This window comes from Mustela erminea, chromosome 5 (genome assembly GCF_009829155.1).
Source record: "Mustela erminea isolate mMusErm1 chromosome 5, mMusErm1.Pri, whole genome shotgun sequence".
NCBI lineage: Eukaryota > Metazoa > Chordata > Mammalia > Carnivora > Mustelidae > Mustela > Mustela erminea.
This window is the reverse complement of record NC_045618.1, coordinates 100391085-100410992: the sequence shown is the minus strand read 5'-3', so window position 1 is coordinate 100410992 and position 19908 is coordinate 100391085. Positions and strand designations below refer to the sequence as shown.

Here is a 19908-nt window from a genome sequence, read left to right as displayed (position 1 = left end):
TAACTTAACTCAAGATATTATGGGCGTGGGGTAGGGAAGAGACTTGTATTGAGCCTTTTATGTGGAGAAAACCTTCACAGAAAATATACAGAAAAAACTGATCCCTTATCTCCATGTCATATAGTCTAATTGGAAAAAAGAGAAGGTGTGAAGAGGGAAAAACAGAAAATAGGAGCAAATTAGTAGATCACTTTGTTATACTATATAGTCAAGAGTAAGAAAACTTGAATAGAGTTATTTTTCTTATGCTTTAATGCTTTAATGTCAAAAATCATAAAAGAAATTATAAAAACACTCAAGAAATTGCCTACTAGCTCCAGCTGCTCCCAGAGTGCAAGGAAACAAAAAACCAAGCTTGGTTCATTAAAACACAAAAGAACAAACCACAAAATTTAGATTCCTACAAAGGAACCCATTTTTAAGTTCAAACTATAATACATGGCCTAAAATACTAAATCTTAAAAGAAATAGATCAGTTGAGATTTAAAACATGAATACTAGACTAAAAATAATGACCAGCTTATGGGTATTTTGATAATCACAATCTTATCACCATGTGCCTAAATTAAGTTACAGCTATAAAACATCATTTCCTCAGGGATAGTTGGCTAAATTCTATCACAGATGGGACTAAGACCTACTTTGTATGACACTGAGTCCAAACAGGTGACAGTCCTTTAGCCTGAGTAGGTCACACACCTGAACCAGCAACTGGTGACACAAAATTTTAACCTGTAGAGAAAAAAACAAAACAACACAACACAACTTGAGATAGCAAGTAAACCAAACCCACTCGCTGAGCCACAATCAGGCAATTTATTTTTTTAATTTTTATTTTTAAAAGATTTTATTTTAGAGAGAGAGAGAGAGAGATCAAGCTTTCAAGTGGGAGGAGTAGCGAGTGGGAGGGAGAGGCAGGGGGAAAGAATCTCCAGCAGACTCCATGCTGAACTTGGGAGTCTGATGCCGGCTTGATCCCATGACTCTGAGATCAGGATCAGATGCTTAGCCAATCAGGCACCCCCACAATCAGGCAATTTAATCCACCCTAAATATACATCTTAAAACTACAAGCAACACTAGTGAAACAACCATTGGTTCACGGAAATTACTTTAATCTGTATTGTGTTTCAATAAAGATTATCACAATACAAATGTTTATGAAATGGTAGTAAGGTACCAATACTATCTTGTACAAGACTCATAAATCTTAGGACACATGGACAAGGCCTTATTCTAAAACCATGGTGCACAATAAATATTTCAGAAGGTATCCAAAACAGGCTACTCAGATTATCAAAAGCTGAGTCAGACAAGTATCTTTACAAGGAAGCTTTTCTTCTTGATAATATACTACAAATTTAAGATTTAAAATGTCATACCATCCAAGGAAACTTTAATCCTTAGTTTTGACTGTATTTTTAAATGTCATAAACAAAGCTCTTAGGATAAAACATGATAAAAAGTTAACTGAAAAATTACAAACCACAAACTATGTACACAAACAAACCATGCTGTAACTCTGTGTAATTGCTATTCAAATAATGCTGTACATTTCCTCCATATATGTGTGTATATATATGTGTATATATATATCCCACATACTTTTTATTGCTCTGCTAAATTTAAATCAAGTATTTGGAGCCTACTGATAAACCTCTAACAACTACCAAGTAAGTAGTATTCTTGTTTAAAACTGTAATTAAGTAAGGCTGTGGCTCTGAAGTCTTACCTGCTGTGAAAACAAGCTTGAGTTATTTGTATTTGCATATTATGAGTCTTTAAGGCTACGTTTTAGCGGATTGTGAAATTTTTCAAGTTCTATAATCTTCAGGGGCAATGGAGCTTTAAAAAGTGCTATATAGAGTATGAGCTATTAAGAATTAAAGTATTATCTAAAAATACACTCCATATGGAACGTGGTAATAAAAGCAGCATTTGGTCCTAAATGTCAGTGGCTTGGGAGCCTGGCTGGCTCAGTTGGTTTAGGGTCTGACTCTTGGTTTCAGCTCACATCATGATCCTGGGACCCTGAGATCGAGACCTGTGTTAGGCTCCACACTCAGTGGGGAGTCTGCCCAAGATTCTCTCCTTCTCCTTCTGCCCCTCTCCCCGCTCATTCTCTCTCTAAAATAAATAAAGATTTGAAATAAATAAATAAATAAATGTCACTGTTACTGAGCAAGCACGTTTAAAATATATCCCCCACCCCCCAAAAAGAAGACTTGTTCCTTTAGTCTTAGTGAACAGGTATAAACTCTTGGCCACTGTTTATATTACTCAAAAATTTTTTGTACATTTACCATAATTTTACTGTCAAAATTTACCAAGTTTCCATATTTAACATTTACTTGATGATTAAAATCATTTAAAACATCCCCTACTAGTTCAAACTCATGGAGAAACTAGAATGATCAAAACAAAGTTTACCCCACATGCAGAAAGACAACACTCTATCATATCAACCACACATGTCAAGGAATAAACTATCTTTGTTTGAAAAATATTTAGAAATGAGGACAAAATGAGACCATTAATAAAACTGTTTTTGCTACAGTTAATTTGTTAAACAACAACACCACAAATATCAACTGCAGTCGTATGAATACAAAGATAACACTGTGGAAAAAGACAGACCTTTGGCAGCCCTGAATTGGTTTTCTAGCAATGAGGGGCCTCCACACTACTTAACTCGGTCCCTCCTCCTTCCTTTGTTCAACAGCTTGCTAGAGAGGAGTCTGGACATGGCAGGGGAGTCTACGTGCCCTGGAATAAGAAAATCTTATAGGCCTAGAGGGAGTCCAGATTTTCCATTTGAGCTTCATTAACAGAGCTCCCTAATGAAATGAACAAACAGCTCAAAGAAATTAAAACAAGTGCTACTCTATTAAGTGCTCACTTACTGAGCAATTCCCAGCTGCCAGGCACTACAATTAGCGGTTTATTCATGTTATATCTTTAAATCCTCACAATGACCCTGATGAGGAGAGGAAGATTATCTCTACTTTATAGATGAGGAAACAGAAGCAAAAAAAAAAAAAAAAAAAGACAAAACAAACAATGAAACAAACAAGAAAACCAACTAACTTGCCCAAGGCTATAGAGTATGTCAAGGAGTAGGGATTTCAAGTGAGGTCCCTGTGACTCTAAAAACCCTCCTTAATCATGATGACAGACGGCTATACAATCCATAGTCCTGACCATCCTGTGAGGATATTGCACTAATTTTGCAAAATAAGGGAAGTGAAGACACGTAAAATTAATCTCTGATGAGGAATTAAAGTAATAATAGCAGCTACTATGTTGTGTCAGAAAGGATGCTACGTGCTAACCTTCAATTCTCACAATCACATAGTACATTGTAACAGAAGTGTTATTCCTAACGTTCCTCAGCTGAGATTTTAGTACAAATTAATTTCTTTGAAAATTCTAAATTTTTCATGAATAAAATTCCTCATGAAAACAGATTAGTCTGCCTTCCACTTACCTGAGGTCAGGAAGGTTTCCTTCCATATCCTATATGTGTGGATAAGTGTTTACATGAACACAACGGATATACAATGCAATCAGTGGATTATGTTTAAAGACATAAACAGAACTGAGAGAAGTTTCTTTACTTTCTTTTTTTAAATTTATTTATTTGACAGAGAGAGATCACAAGTAGGCAGAGAGGCAGTCAGAGAGAGAGAGAGGAGGAGGAATCAGGCTCCCCACTGAGCAGAAAGTCTGACTTGGGACTCGATCCCAGGACCCCGAGATCATGACCCAAGCCAAAGGCAGAGGCCTAACCCAGTGAGCCACCCATGCGCCCCCTGAGAGAAGTTTCTTAAGTGCTTAGCCTATATGCATTGATTTTGAATTTTTTAAAAAAATTCAGTGGGTATCTTTTTATAAAATAATTATATAAAAACTGAAATAGCATATTCACCTTTATTAGTAGAATTACATGTTAATGTATTCTGCCCATGACCAAACAGAAAAAGATTAGCTGCCGAGTTTCATTAGTTTTTTTTTTTTTAAAGATTTTATTTATTTATTTGAGAGAGAGACAGTGAGCGAGAACATGAGCGAGGAGAAGGTCAGAGAGAGAAGCAGACTCCCCACGGAGCTGGGAGCCCGATGTGGGACTCGATCCCGGGACTCCAGGATCATGACCCGAGCCGAAGGCAGTCGTCCAACCAACTGAGCCACCAAACGAAGTGTAAAAATAATAGCCCATTACTTCACATACTCAAAAACAACTTCAGTTACTCTGAATAATGATGTTGTTAATCAAAAGAAATTCTGTCCAACAGATGATAAAATTCATCCAAGAGGTAGGTTGGATGCTCGAACAATCCCTCTGAGCAAAAACGAGGTTACATTAGTAAATCAAGAAACTAAAACTGAGAAACTATGGCGATTGTCAGAATAAAACCAAAATAATTATGGTAATAAGTAGAACCTTTTCTTGTCTAAATTTTTTAATGAAGCTACTTAAATGTCATATATATTCAGTATAACACTTAGAGAGATTCTTTTATATAGCAATTGAGTTAAAGATATATTAGAATATAGCAAAGAAAACCAATTTAAGGCATGCACTGAGGCAAGTTTCTCCCTAATTCCACCTGAATACAATCAGTGAAAGGAAGAATATGAAAGCTGATAACTGGGAGAGGGGCTGAAAAATGCTAGGCATGATTCTGATTACTATAAACCTGTTTGGCAACCTCTGCCAAAACTTAACACAGACATGCATAGATTCTCTACTCTTGAATAAACCCCAGAAAAGTATACATACGGGTATACACACAAAATGCTCATAACAGTTTTATTCATAATAGCCCAATACTTACAACAACCTAATATTCATCAACAATAAATGGATAAACAAATAGGACAAACAAATAGGGCATATTCATAAAACGGAATATTACACAACAGTCAAAAGGAATTAGTGTTACGTGCAATAGTGTAAATGAATTTCACAGGCCAAATGTTGACTGAACGGAGTCAGATACAAAAAAAGAACACAACATATAATTTCAGCTGCATGAAGTTCAGAAACAAATTACAGAGGAGGAAACAGTTACTACCCTTTGGGTAGAGACTACTGTCCAGGTGGAGTCACAAAAGATCCTTATGGGGTGCTGAAAATACAGCATATCTCAAGCTGGATGATGATTACACGCGTATAATCACTTGTAAAAATTCTCTGAGCTGCACGCTTAAGATCCCTACACTTTGCTGTAGATATAGCTCTATTCCTCAATGTCCAGGTTAACTAAGAAAGTTAACTCTGACTCAAAAACTGAAAGCCAGAGCTTAGTGCTCAAGTGCACAGCCTTTCCTGAAACTGGCTAGACTCAGGCTACTATTAACGATCAAGACGCATAGTAAGAAGCTAGCAATTACTACCATTTCATGTGTGTGTCAACTCAAAAGCATTTAAAAAGCAAACACATTATATATTAATAAAAATTTATATTTCAGTAAAAAGTTGTAAAATAGTAAGGTGTTAGTTTTTCTATAATACGGTCACCAAAATTCTGCTATTTTGCCCCCAGGTGAAAGAACATTGAAAGCAGCTGCTCTTAAGCCATAATTCAGTTTATCCTTGTATAGATAACTTTAACAGCCCAGTTCTGCTCCATTACTCACAGTCGCATTCTGTAAGGCTTTCGTCCTTCACCAGGTAGTAACTTGAATGTGGTCACCGCTGGGAACAGAATATTCAAACATTTCTAAAGTTGGATCTACTTACATTTATGATGATGTTCAAAGATTCATCATTGGGGAGGAAAATACACACACTCCGGCGGTCTTGCATGACTCTGTTGTTATGGAAGTTCAATTTGTTCATTGTGTTGTGGGCTCTCTAGTGGTCAGGGCTGGGTTCCGAGTCCTCGGCAATTCCTCTGGTTCCGAGCACTCCAAAGCCAGACTCCGCTCCTCATCACACGCCCTGCAGGAGAAGCAGCATGATGTTCCACTGCGTAGGTTTCATAGCTGTAGGAAAAGCCCCAAAGCCAGCCATAAATAATGGCAGCGAGACTGGCGAGGAGAGAGCCAGGAGATGAGCAGCCGCACAACTGCTCTTGGCACCGGGACAGCAAGTCTCAGAGCTGGGGTTGTCTGGCTTAATAAATGAGAACTCCCTGAAATGTGTTTTGTATTTTGCCCACTATCAACTGCTTTAAAACTTTCATTCACAGTCATGAATTAAACATAAAGCCAGTGAGTGCCTCATACATTCAAAGCAGTGCTATGTGCTGCAAGGCTTGCAAAGGCAGAGAACCTGCCTTCGAGGAGCTTCCAAGCTCCCGTGGGAGATAAACGAAGGCTTCCAGAAATAAACCAACACAATGACAAAACAGCCGCAACAACAAAATTCTCAATCTTGCTCTTTTTTTCCATTACAAACTCAAGTTAAATGTCTTGGCATTTTCATTACATTCCTTCTTCAACCACTGTGGTCTGGCTTTTACTCTTTTGCTTCGCCAATGTGGTTCTGCCAAAGGCAGTCAGGATCTCCAGACCATCAGCAGAATCTCTAGGACTCATTCAGTTGATCTCTCTCCCTTAAGGAGGTTAAGCCCTACTTAAAACTTTTTTCTCCGTGAGTTTTTACGGCATTGCTCTCTCTCTCCTGATCCTTTAACCTGATGACACAAACAATACCTCTATGTACTTTACCAACCAACTAACATGTAAAAATAACAAAACTGTATATATCGACCATGTTTGTATACAAAAGAACTGTGGATATCTAATCAGTTTATTAAACACATTATTTCTTTTTAGATTTTATTTATTTATTTGTCAGACAGAGATCACAAGTAGGCAGAGAGGCAGGCAGAGAGAGAGGGGGAGGCAGGCTCCCCACTGAGCAGAGAACCCAATGCAGGGCTCGATCCCAGGACCCTGGGATCATGACCCAAGCTGAAGGCAGAGGCTTAACCCACTGAGCCACCCAGGCTCCCCTAAACACATTATTTTTTAACTTCTCTGAGGTTTCAATGTATACATTTTTTTTTTGCAAGTAATGAAGATTTATCTCCAATCTTCAATACTCACATCATTTCTGTATTTCATGTCTTATTGCTGGCAAAACTTTTGAGAACAATTTTAAAACAATGGGGGATAATTTCTACTTTTAAATGAGTGTGTCTACACTGTTTCATATATTATTGCTAATATAACACTATTCAACCAAGATATGTTAAGGCTAGTTGCCCCTCAAGCCAACAGTAATTATTTTTCTCCAACAGTATTTATATTGTCTCTTTCCAGCAGACAGAGCAAAAGAGAATTTCCATGAATACAAATTGTTTTACCAATCAGAGAGTATAACCACACAGTTTTAACAAAAAAGCTCACATAAATCAAAGCATAAATGAGATATAATCTGGCCTATTTGCTTAAGGTTAAATGTCCACCTGTTATCAGCAGGAAATGGGAGAGAATATGATCTTATATGGCATTAGGAGTAAACATAAACTATTATTTATTCTTAAAGTATGAATAAAAATATCATCCACAAGGCAGCTATTCAAACTGAGTAAAAACAAATGGTAATCTTATATACAGTATTTCCTTATTAGAAAGGTGACCAGAAGCCCCCTTAGAAGTATTCTGCTTTTCTTAAAGGATCAATAGCAATTGTTTCACATTAAGTTGTAGCCAGGACCTTACCCTATAGGATCACCGAAGTTCAGCATGGCAGTTCATCTCCAGTATGGGATGGTTAGGCCATGTTTCTCCAACCATGAATTAAGTGCACCCCAAGTCCAATCCACTTTTAGTTCAACAGTTCCAAAACACCAGTTGTAAGACTGGGGCTGGTTGCCTCAGAATCACCTGGGTATGTGTAATAAATACAGAATCCTGAGCTCCCTTAGAATCTCCCAGGTCAGGGTTCAGGAATCTTAATCTTTTAAAAAAGCTCCCAGGTATTTCTGACACATAGATATAAAAACCACACTTGAATGAACAGAAGGAAGGTACCAAGCAGATTGTTGGTTATAATACCTTCACAGCATACACTGGGAAATCATCATGAGGTATAGAACGAGGAATAAGCAACATATGTAACTTTGCTTCATATCATTGCTGTAACTGGAAAAAAAAATCCTCAATATTAAAGGCTCTGAGGAGTCCTGCAGGCAATTTCTTAAATTTCTTTAATTTACTTGGTCACTGAATACTTTCCCTCTCCTCTAAGTCCTCTCTATTAAGGTCCTGTAGAATAAATTCTTAAACATACCATTTGAGAAGTATGGCTATAAAGCAATTGCCTTGTCACATCCTAAAATGACAGATTTTTTCTTATATACTGATCTATTCTAACACTTAGGTCTCCTCTCTATTAAAATATTTTCAAGAAGAAATTACAGGCTATCATTAAAAGCATCTCACTTAAATTCAAAATCTTAAATGATATTAATCCCAGTGTAATTCTTATTTAAATCTACACCTCAAATTGAGTTACTCCTATAATTTTCTATTTCTAATTAAACCAACTAAAGGGGGAGTATTTCTCTTGACCTACTTTCTAGAATTAAAAAAATAAACTAAGGAAAAAATATTTTCTGAGGCTTGAGATGTTTCCAGAGCTTCATTAAGATAATTTTCAAATTTCATTTGAGTACAATTACTTATTTTATGATTCAAATAATGCATTAAAAAACAAAAAAGATTGGAGGGGGATTATTAAAGAAAATTTCATAAAAAGTGGAGTCTTTAAGAAGCAGTACTGCTCCTTGGATGCCTTTTCTGCTTTGAGGATGGCAAACTAAAAAGTCCTAAAAGAGAGATAGGATGAAATTTTTACTTCATCCAAGACTGCATGAAAGCTGGTTAAAAGGTTCCAATGAAACAGTAAAATGTCTATATCTCTAATATGCTCCAGTATAAAATTTAATCATACATTGCAGACAGTCCTGGGGAAAAGAATCAGACTCAATTTATACCAATTTGAATTGCAGGAAGTAGCCTCTGAGCCACTGGCTACCTATGCTCTGTTCTCAGCTGAGTCCCAACTCAACCCCAGGAGAGCAAATGTCCTACTCCAGGCAGCCCTTTTCTGTCCAGGGATCTCAGGGTGGATTATTGTTTTTAGGATAGGTATTTATGAAGAATACATCATGTTGTAGTGTCATATTCTCAGGTAACAACAAAACAGCTTTAATAATGATCAAACCAGGGGCGCCTGGGTGGCTCAGTGGGTTAAGGCCTCTGCCTTCAGCTCAGGTCATGATCCCAGTGTCCTGGGATCGAGCCCTACATCGGGCTCTCCCCTCTGCGGGGAGCCTGCTTCCTCCCCTCTCTCTCTCTCTGCCTGCCTCTCTGCCTACCTGTGATCTCTGTCTGTCAAATAAATAAATAAATACAATCTTTAAAAAAAAAAAAATGATCAAACCACCTCCGGTCATCTTTATTAATATCTAACTTACAAATAAAATATGTTAAGCTAGAAGATTCCCCCAGTTGAATTTTAAACCCACATTTTTATAAGTCCCTCATTTCCTGATAAGCCCCATTGGTTCAAAGTTACTTTGTTTCTTTTAAGAATCAGGAAGCCACCACCTGATGTGTGTACACTGAATACCAGTTTTCATTTTTTAGAAATTATAGGAATTATATAGGAACTAATTATATATACAAATATAATAATATATAATATAGGAGTATTATATAGAATATATATAATATTATATAGAAATTATAGGAATTAATCTTTAAACTGGTTCATAAAAGTATGAACTTTAGTTTATGATAATAGATCAACACTGGTTATCTGTTATGACAAATGTAGCACCCTCGTGTAAGATGTTAACAATGGGGGAAAGTGGGTGCATGTGGGTTTCTACGAACTCCTGTGCTCTTCTCAAGTCCTATATATCTAAAAGTATTCTAAAATAATAAAGTATACTAACAAAAAAGAACCAGGTTGCCAGATATCTCCAACACATGATATAATCTCACTCTGAATGGAGGCAAAGGAGGATTCTCAATTCTTAGACTGTCACCCTAAAAAAAATGAACAGGTGGTACTGTGATATGATGACTTCTATAAGGCAAGCATGGTGAGTAGCCACTTTTCAACAGTCAACAAGGTGTCTTTATTACCTAACAAAAACAAGATCAAAATTTACCTTGGAAAACTGGATCACAGAGAGCCCTTTTAATTTAATTATTATACATTTAGGAAGCTCACGTCATATACACAGTACCATGATATTTATTTGTTAATAAGCAGAATACAATAGCAATAGAAGATGTGCTCCTACACCTTTGAGCTCAGGATCTTGTTAGGGACATACCTCTTGCGGAGAAACTTAAGATAATGATACTGTCTTTGCTTCCCAAGAGCACATGTATTCTGATGGGTGGCTCTCATGGGAAGACATCTGACAGCATGAAATATATGAGTACTGTGGTATCATTTTTCATTTTGGAATAAATAGTATATAGCCTCTTTAGTGTCTGGTATTCGTAAAAGTGATATCCAAACACCATTGGTAAAATGGCTTGGTTTTTTTCCCTCATTGATTTATTCATTCATTCCACGTATACACATTAAACACCTACAACATTCTAAGTGTTGTCATAGGTGCAGAGCATATAACACTGAACAAAAAAATATAACTCCACTGCTCTGGTGGAGAGAGACAATAAACGTATAATGTAGATGGTGATATCTACTGTGAAGAAGAATAAACCCAGTAGATGAGAGAGTTGACGGAGATAAGGTGGTAGCGTAGATGCTATTTCATACAGGGTAATCAATCAGGGGAAGCATCTTTTACAAGTTGATATTTGAGCTGGTAACAGAATTAAGAGAGGGATATCATTTCCTTCTCTCCTTCCTTCCTTCCTTCCTTCCATTGATCCATCCATCCCAGGGGAAGTGTTCCAAAAGGGAACAGTAAATGCCCAGGTTCACCTACTCTTCAGAAAAGACAGAATAATAGCACTAATTATAGCTAACATTTAGTACATACTTAGTATGTGCCAGGTGCTACTGTTGAGCACTTATGGTATATTAAAGAAAACTGTAGACTCTTTGCCATGCTTCCCATTAAGAGATGGGTTCTATATCCCCTTCCCTTGAATCTGGGCTAACTCATGTTTGGTTAGAAATTCTGCATCATGGATAACTCATTTGTGTAAATGCTCTTGGTATGTTACTTCAAATCTCTACATTACTGACATTATGGGTCAAATATCTTTGTAGTGTGGGACATATGGGGCATTGTGGGATGTTCAGCACCATTCCTGGCCTCTACCCACTAGATGTCAGGAGAATCCCCCCACTTCCCAGTTGTGACAACCCAAAATTTCTTTGGATATTGTCGAATGCCCCTTTGGGGCAAAATCACCCATTGTTGAGAACCAACTACTGAGAGTAAGTTTCCTTAAATTCATTACTCTTCACCATCAGCTTTTTTTTTTTTTTTAAATATAGGCATATCTTGTTTTATTGAACTTTGTTTTATTGCATTTCACAGATAATGTGTTTGGCGGGGAGGAGGGGTTATCAGTTTTGTTTTGTTTTGTTTTTAAACAAATTTAAGGTTTGTAGAAATCCTGCTGGCAACATTTTCCCAACAGCATTTGCTAACTTTGTGTCTCTGTTTCATTTGGTAATCCTCATAACATTTCAGCCTTTTCATTATTATTATATTTGTAATGGTGATGTGTGATCAGTGATCTTTAGTGTTACTACTGGAATTGTGTGGGGTGCCCATATAAAACAGTGAACTTAATAAATAAATGTGGGTGCTCTGACTGCTCTGCCAACCACCCGTTCCCTGTCTCCCTTGCCTTCCTAGTCTCTGCAAAACAATGATACTGGAATAAGAACAATTAGTAACCCTACAATGGTCTCTAAGCATTCATGTTAAAGGACGAGTTCCATGTCTTCTACTTAAAATCAAAAGCTAGAAATGATTAAGCTTAGTAAGGAAGGCAATGCAAAAGCCAAGACAGGCTGAAAGGTAGGCCTCTTGCACCATTTAGCCAAACTGTGAATGCAAAGGAAAAATTCTTGAAGGAATGTGCCACGTCAGTGAACAAATGCCAAGAGAGAAGGAAGGCTGAAAGAGTTGAGGAAGCTACAGAAAATTATGAAGCTAGCATGAAGTTTAAAAAAAAAAAAAAAAGCCATCCCAATAACGTACAAGTGCAAGGTGAAGCAGCAAGTGCTGATGTAGAATCTGCAAGTTACCCAGAAGATGTAGCTCCAATAATAAATGAGGGTGCTACACTCAACAACAGATTTTCAATGTTGTGAAACAGCCTTCTGTCAGAAGATGCCATCTAAAAAATTCATAACTAGAGAGAAGTCAATGCCTGGCTTCAAAGCTTCAAAGGACAGGCTGACTCCCTTGCTCGGGGCTAATGCAGCTAATGACCTGAAGTTGAAGCTAACACTCATTTACCAATCTGAGAATCCCAGGGCCCTTAGGAATAATGCTAAGTCTACTCTGCCTGTGCTCTGTAAATGGCACAACAAAGCCTGGACGATAGCTCATCTGTTTACAACATGGTTTACTGGATATTTTAGGTCCACTATGGAGATCAACATTCAGGAAAAGATTCTTTTCAAAATATTACTGCTCATTGCTCATGTACCTGGTCACCCAAGAGCTCTGATGGAGACACACAGCGAGATTAATGTTGTTTTCAAGCCTGCTAACACAACATCCTTTCTGAAGCCAATGGATCAAGGAGTCATCCTGACTTTCTAGTTTTATTATTTAAGAAATACTTTTCATAAGGCTCTAGCTGCCATGGGTAGCCATTCCTCTGATGGATCTAGGCAAAATCAATTGAAAACCTACAGTCACCATTCTAGATGCCATTAAGAACATCATGATTCATGGGAAAAGGTCAAAATATAAACATGAACAGGAGTTTGGAAGTCGTGAATTCCAACTTTCATGGATGACTTTGAGGGATTCAAGACTTCAGTGGAGGGAATAACTGCAGATGTGGTAGAAACAGTGAGAGAACCAGAATTAAAAGTGGAGCCTGAAGACGGGACTGAATTGCTACAATCTCAAGATAAAACTTGAATCAATAAGAAGTTGCTTTTATTATAGATGAGCAAAGAAAGTGATTTCTTGAAATGTAACCTACTACTGGTGAAGAAGTTCTGAAGACTGTGGAAATGACAACAAAGTATGCAGAATACAACATAAGTTTAGATGATAAAGCAGCAGAAGGGTTTGAGTATTGAAGCCACTTGTGAAGTGAGTTCTACTGCAGGTAAAATGCTATCACACGGCATCACATGAGACAGAGAAATTGTTCATGAAAGGAAGAGTCAACTGATATGGGAAACTTCATTACTGTCTTATTTTAAGAAATTGCCACAGCCACCCCAATCTTCAGCAACCACCACCCTGATCAGTCAGCAGTCATCACTGCACAGGCAAGACCTTCCAGCGAAAGAATTATGACCTGATAAAAAATGAGATGATGGTTAGCATTTTTTTTTTAGCAATATAGTATTTTGAATTAAGGTACATACTTTTTTTTTTTAAAGTTTTACTTATTTTATTTTTTTTTAAAGATTTTATTTATTTTTTTGACAGAGAGAAAGAGAGAAATCACAAGTAGACAGAGAGGCAGGCAGAGAGAGAGAGAGAGAAGCAGGCTCCCTGCTGAGCAGAGAGCTCGATGCGGGACTCGATCCCAGGACCCTGAGATCATGACCTGAGCCAAAGGCAGCGGCTTAACCCACTGAGCCACCCAGGAACCCAAGGTACATACTTTTTTTTAAGACATAATACTATTGTGTACTTAAAAGATAACAGTATAGTGCAAATACTACCTTTTGTATGCACTGGGAAACCAAAAAGTTCATTGGACTTGCTTTACTACCATATTCACCTCTCTGCTGTGATCTGAAACCAACTTGCAATGTCTTGAGGTATGTCTGTAATAGTACAACATTTACTAAACACATACTGTCCAACTAAATGTCAGCAATTGAGTCAAAACTCAGAAACCTGGCTTGAATCTTGAAGACAACTTTTTCAACTTTTTGAATGTTTTACTAGCCTCTGGCTTCAGAGGCCACTTTGATGTTTAGCCTTCTTGAAACTTAAATTTTTAATGGAGTGTACTGCCAAACTTCTCACATAAGTACACTTCCATTATTATCAGGTACTTATTCCTGAAGAGTCCTAGATTTTGATTTTATACCTGGAAATATAGAAACAAACATGGAAACAAGTAATACCTGAGTTTCAGTTTGTATGCTAGGCATTATGAAGTTATTTTTTTCTTAAGTAAGGGTAATTTGCTTGTAAGAGTCATTTTGGGACTATAGAAATATTTTTCTCACTTAATTTGAAGAATAAGTAAATTGAACACTTTTCATTTCATGTCCTTTTTTTTTCCAGTTACTGTTTTATCTGAAAAGGAAAGTAGTTGCTATCTATCAACTATCTGGAGCCAAACCCTCTAGAAAGAACATCACTCGTCGTTGCTCTTTGCCATGTTCCAACCATTGCTCTCCAAGATAAATGAAGGACTGTGAAAAGCTTAACATCACGTTTCATATGGTTGAACCTCAGCTATTTAGAGACCACAGGGAAAGAATACTGATTAAAAAGATGGACTTAACCTTTCCAAAGAGTCAAACCTGAGTCCTAATATGGATTCTACAATGGCCACAGGCAAGTAACCTAATCTCTGAGCTGTAAAATATGTAATTTTGGCCTTCTAGAACTATTAAAAAGGTGCAACTGAGATAATGAATATAAAGTATTAGGTACCAGGTTACTGAGTGGATGGTTCATTGAAACAACAGTCATGTGCTGCCAGGTCATAAAAAGGCACATCTACAACTGATCAGCAAAAATACATATCACCTAGAGATCTGGAATTTAGAGCCAGATGCAACAAGTCGGCTAAACTTTGGGGTGGGGAAGGTAAGTGTAATGTTGATTATAAATGGGGCAGTTACATTATACTAGGTGGTGATTCCTTTGAAATTTTATGATTGAAAAAGAGAAAGTGTATATGAATGCATAGGTTCCAATATGCTGGTTGACCAAAAGATGCAATGTCGAAGACATCTGTGTAACTCTCTTTGGCACCTTCTTTCCACCAGGAGTGCCCCCTCTCCAATCCCACATGTAGCAAATTTAGTAAAAGCATTTATTTTATTTTTTTTAGTAAAAATATCTTTAATTTGGGGTCTATTATACAAATGTGGCAAGGAGAAAATCTGCTAACTACCAAATGCAATCTATAACCTGACTCTAGCATTTTTACACTACACACTATAAGTGGCTGTGTATGTTACTTGAAATGCAGCTGTGATATATAGTTAGCATATGTAAAGTAGTATGCAAATATACATATTTTATCTATGTGAGTATATTTATAAATTTTACATATATGACGTGCATGCAAGCACCTACATATAATACAAGTAATAACTACACTTGAAATGCAGTTATTGAATCAAGAGAAATGTTAAGTTTGGAAAGTGGGAACATAGTGAGAGGCAATATAATGTGCGGCTTAAGAGCCTGGATTCAGACTGCCTGGATTTGGATCCAAGCTGAAAGGCTTGGAACCTGGGTGTCCTTGGGCAAGGCTCTGTATTTCTTTGTGTCTATTTTTCTCACCTCTGAAATCAAACTGTTGTGAAGAGTATTAAATTAGCTACTCTTTACTACCAAGTACCATTATTGATGTTGTGTTATAGAAAGTAAGGGGAAGAACTGCTATTTGGTAGTGGTATGGTGGTTAAATCAATCTATTCTGTCAATCATCTCTTGAGCTCTAAAAGAAATAGTGCTTTTCTCTTGTTTGTAGCTAATAGATTATTTTGTTTCTCTATTTATTAATGAGATTTGCTACAGGCACCTTGGAGCTGGGAATGGCAAAGCACCTTCCAATCAAAATGGATCTGAATTGGTGCCAACTAATGCTTATCATACTCTAAGGAATAAAATTACGTTGCTGGTCCTACAAATGTTTGTGCCCTTTGACCCAATAGTCTGACTTCTGGCGAATGTATAAAAAGGAAATAATTCAACCAAAGTACATCATTTTTTTTTGTAAATATAAATTAAAACTACAATAAGATAATCAACAACACAAGAAACAACAGGTGTTGGAGAGGATGTGGAGAAAGGGAAAGCCCTCTTGCACTGTTGGTGAGAATGCAAACTAGCGCAGCCATTCCGGAAAACATCATGAAGGTTCCTCAAAATGTAAAAAACAGAACTACACTAAATGATGTAGTAATAGCACTACTGGGTATCTACCCCCAAAACACAAAAACACTAATTCAAAGGGATACATGCACCCCTCTGCTTATCACAGCATTATTTACAGTAGTCAAGAAATGGAAGTAGCGTCAGCATCCACTAATAGATGAATGGATAAAGAAGATGTGGTATAAATATACAATGGAATATAATTCAGCCATAAAAAGAAAGAAATCTTGCCATTTGCAATGATAGGCATCCTATGAATGGGAGAAGATATCTGCAAATGATGTATTCAATAAGGGGCTAATATCATATACGAAGAATTTACACAACTCACCACCAAAAAACCCCAAATAAACCAATAAAAATATGGGCAGAGGGCCTGAATAGATATTTTCCCAAAGAAGACATACAGTGATGTTCAACACCACTAATTATCAGAGAAATACAAATCAAAACCATAGTGAGCTATCACCTTATACCTGTCAGAATGGGTAAAATCAGAAAGACAAGAGATAACAAGTGTTGGCAATGAGTGGAGAAAAAGGAATTCTCATGCGCTATTGGTGGGAATGCAAACTAGTTCAGCCAACTGTGGAAAACAGTATGGAGGTTTCTCAAAAAATTAAAAATAGAATTACCATATGACCCACTAATTCCACTACTAGGTATTTACCCAAAGGAAAAAAAAAAAAACGAATTCAGAAAGATATATGCACCCCTATGCTTATTGCAACATTATTTACAACAACCAAGATACGGAAGCAACCCAAGTGTCCATCAATAAGATGAATGGATAAAGAAGATGTGGTGCATATAGATAAAATGGAATGTCACTCAGCCACAGAGAAGGACGAGATCTTGCCATTTGAAAAAAAAAGGATGGACCTAGAGGGTATCACACTAAGTGAAGTCAGAGAAAGACAAGTACCATATGAATTCACTTGTATGTAGAATCTAAGAAACAAAACAAACAAAAAGCAGAAAGAGATCCAAAAATGCAAAGAACTGGTGGTTGCTAGAGGAAAGGGGAGTGGAGGGCTATGGGTGAAGAGAGTGGGGGATACAGGCTGCTAGTTATGGAATAAAGAGGTCATGGGTATTAAAAGGTACAACATAAGGAGCAGTCAAGGACACTGTAATAGCATTAGATAGTGACAGATGACAGCTACACTTGTGGTGAGCATAACATAATACAGAACCTTGTTAAACCACTATGTTGTACACCTGAAACTAATGTACACTTTGTGTCAACCATACTTTAACTTAAAAAAAAAGGTAATGAGAGCTTTGCAATTATTTTTAATATTTCAAATATGCTGATAAAACTGGTACAGTATATTAAAAAAAGAAAACCTGGCACGTTTATCCTTGGTAATATTTCAAGGAAAACTGAGAGTGTTCACTTAAGCAATTTTAATACCGTTTTTCAAGTGCTTATTTTGATAACACAGTTTTACGTGCCTGATTTAAAAAATCAAAACAATTTATTTTAATAGACAATCTTTTCAAACATGAGAGCCGAGGAAGATGGGGGAGAAAAAGGACAGCAAAAGTGAACCTCGGTGGTCAGAAGGTTGGGATTTCGTTGCTATACATACACTAAAAAAAAAAAAAAAAAAAAAAAAAAAAAGCTTAGTGAAAAAAAAACAAAAACAAAAACAAAAACAAATAAACAAAATCCTTCCTTCTGTCTAGTCTATCCTTCTAGTGCCTTTCTCCTCCACCATACATATTCACTGAATTCTCACCTGGATTTCTAGATGTTCTGTCTTGTCTCACTCTTGAAGTCGGCCATCGCCCCAAATGCTGCCATGGCAACTCTGTTACACTGCACACCCATCTCTCACATCCCAGCTCACACACTTTTTCATGCTACAGCACTTTCATGGGAAAACACCTCAACTCTAAGGCAGAATCTTTCACCATCGGCTTCCAACCAGCCTCTGTGTGGCTTTCTCTAACTCATGTCTTAACATTTACTACAATTGTTTTCCTTGTAGTCCTCTGAGCAAGTCTTGCTCTCGTATGTCTGTGCTTGACTGCCTAGATATCCTTCCTTGCATATTATCCACCCACCTTCAAAAGAATAAAAACAAAATATCTTCTTTCTCCCCCCTGTGCTTGACTGCCTAGATATCCTTCCTTGCATATTATCCACCCACCTTCAAAAGAATAAAAACAAAATATCTTCTTTCTCCCCCCAAAATTCAAGATACTTGTCTCGGAAGCTTGCTTTCACATAGGTAGGCAATAGAGGGTCATTCCCCTTGCGCTCGTTTCACCCTCTGTGGTTGTCTCCCCACGGAGAACTGGAATCTCCTCCAGGACAGGATGAATGTGCTGATGCATCTAATGTCTCTAATGTCTGCAGTAGTACTGGGTCTATAATAGGCACACAGTAGGATGTGAGGAGTAAATTATTTATAAAATCACCAAACATGCGAATTCTCTAGCAATTAAGATTAAAACTATGAGGACGCCTAGTCAGTTAAGTGTCTGCCTTCAGCTCAGGTCATGATCCCAGGGTCCTGGGATCAAGTTCTGCATCAGGCTCCTTACTCACTGGGGAGCTTACTTATTCCTCTGCCTGCCACTACCTCTGCTTGTGTTTTCTCTCTCTCTCTCTCTCTCTCTCTCTCTGTGTCTCTCTGACAAATAAATAAATAAGTTGTTTAAAAAAAAAAAGATTAAAATTATATTTTTAAAGAAGCACTCTCCTGTCCCCACTCCAGAAATGGGAGTCAGTATTGGTCACAGCTTCTTAAATATATTCTGCATGTTAATTACAGCGGAAAGGTGCATATTGTTCCTTGTCTTTAAATGTAGAAGACAAACATGAAAAAATAATAATCCCCAAATTGTCAACAAAAATACAGTTTCTAGGAAAGTTTCCCTATGTATCAAGTTAAGCCAGCTTTGTTCTTTTTATTGGTTGTCTATCTTACATCTCCCCTCATCTCCCAGCTTATGTGAAAGCAAATATATAAAAAGATACATTGGGGGCGCCTGGGTGGCTCAGTGAGTTAAGCCTCTGCCTTCGGCTCAGGTCATGATCTCAGGGTCCTGGAATTGAGCCCTGCATTGGGCTCTCTCCCCAGCAGGGAGCCAGGTGCGCCCCCCAACCCCACTCTCTGCCTGCCTCTCTGCCTACTTGTGATCTCTCTCTCTGTCCAATAAATAAATAAATAAAATCTTAAAAAAAAAAAAAAGATATATTGGTTGGGAGGCATTAAATCACAAGTGCCAAAATTATCCAACTCAAACTTGAACTCTGTTAGTCAAATTATCTGGTTTGACTATTAGTCAGCTATTTTGTAGCTATATGACCTTGGTCAAGTTCTATCACCTCTCTACATCTCTGCTTCCATGTCTGTAAAATGGAAATAACAAAAGCATCTACTTTAAAGGATGACATAAGGCATACGGTAGAAATTACAGAAATCTTAACTACTAGTAAACTAGTTAAATACTATAAGGGAAATTTATAAAAACCAAAGTAACTTGAAAACTACAAGTAGGCTAAAAGGGTTTGTGGGTAATTTGATGTAGTTTGAGATGTCATGCAAAATCTAGTTTCTTCCTGTTAACTTGGAACCACTGTGTTTTAAGGCTTGCATCTCTCAGAATGATCAAATAAATCAGAATGAGGAAGTAAACAAGAGTAATGATACTTGGCCGA

At 37.2% G+C, this 19908-nt stretch overlaps 1 protein-coding gene across 4 annotated transcripts in view; it reads right to left on the bottom strand.

Moving 5' to 3' along the window:
* Window positions 1-19908, bottom strand: part of FRMD6 (FERM domain containing 6) — a 74280-nt gene that overhangs the window by 30605 nt on the left and 23767 nt on the right. For 2 of the 4 annotated variants that reach the window (XM_032344215.1, XM_032344216.1), the window contains exons 2-3: window positions 5747-5991; window positions 642-732 (exon numbers count right to left, since the gene is read on the bottom strand). In XM_032344215.1, coding sequence (XP_032200106.1) covers window positions 642-732; window positions 5747-5845 — 190 coding nt within the window. In that variant the 5' untranslated portion in view covers window positions 5846-5991. The remainder of the gene's footprint in view (window positions 1-641; window positions 733-5746; window positions 5992-19908) is intronic. The other 2 variants (XM_032344214.1, XM_032344217.1) reach the window with 1 other exon arrangement.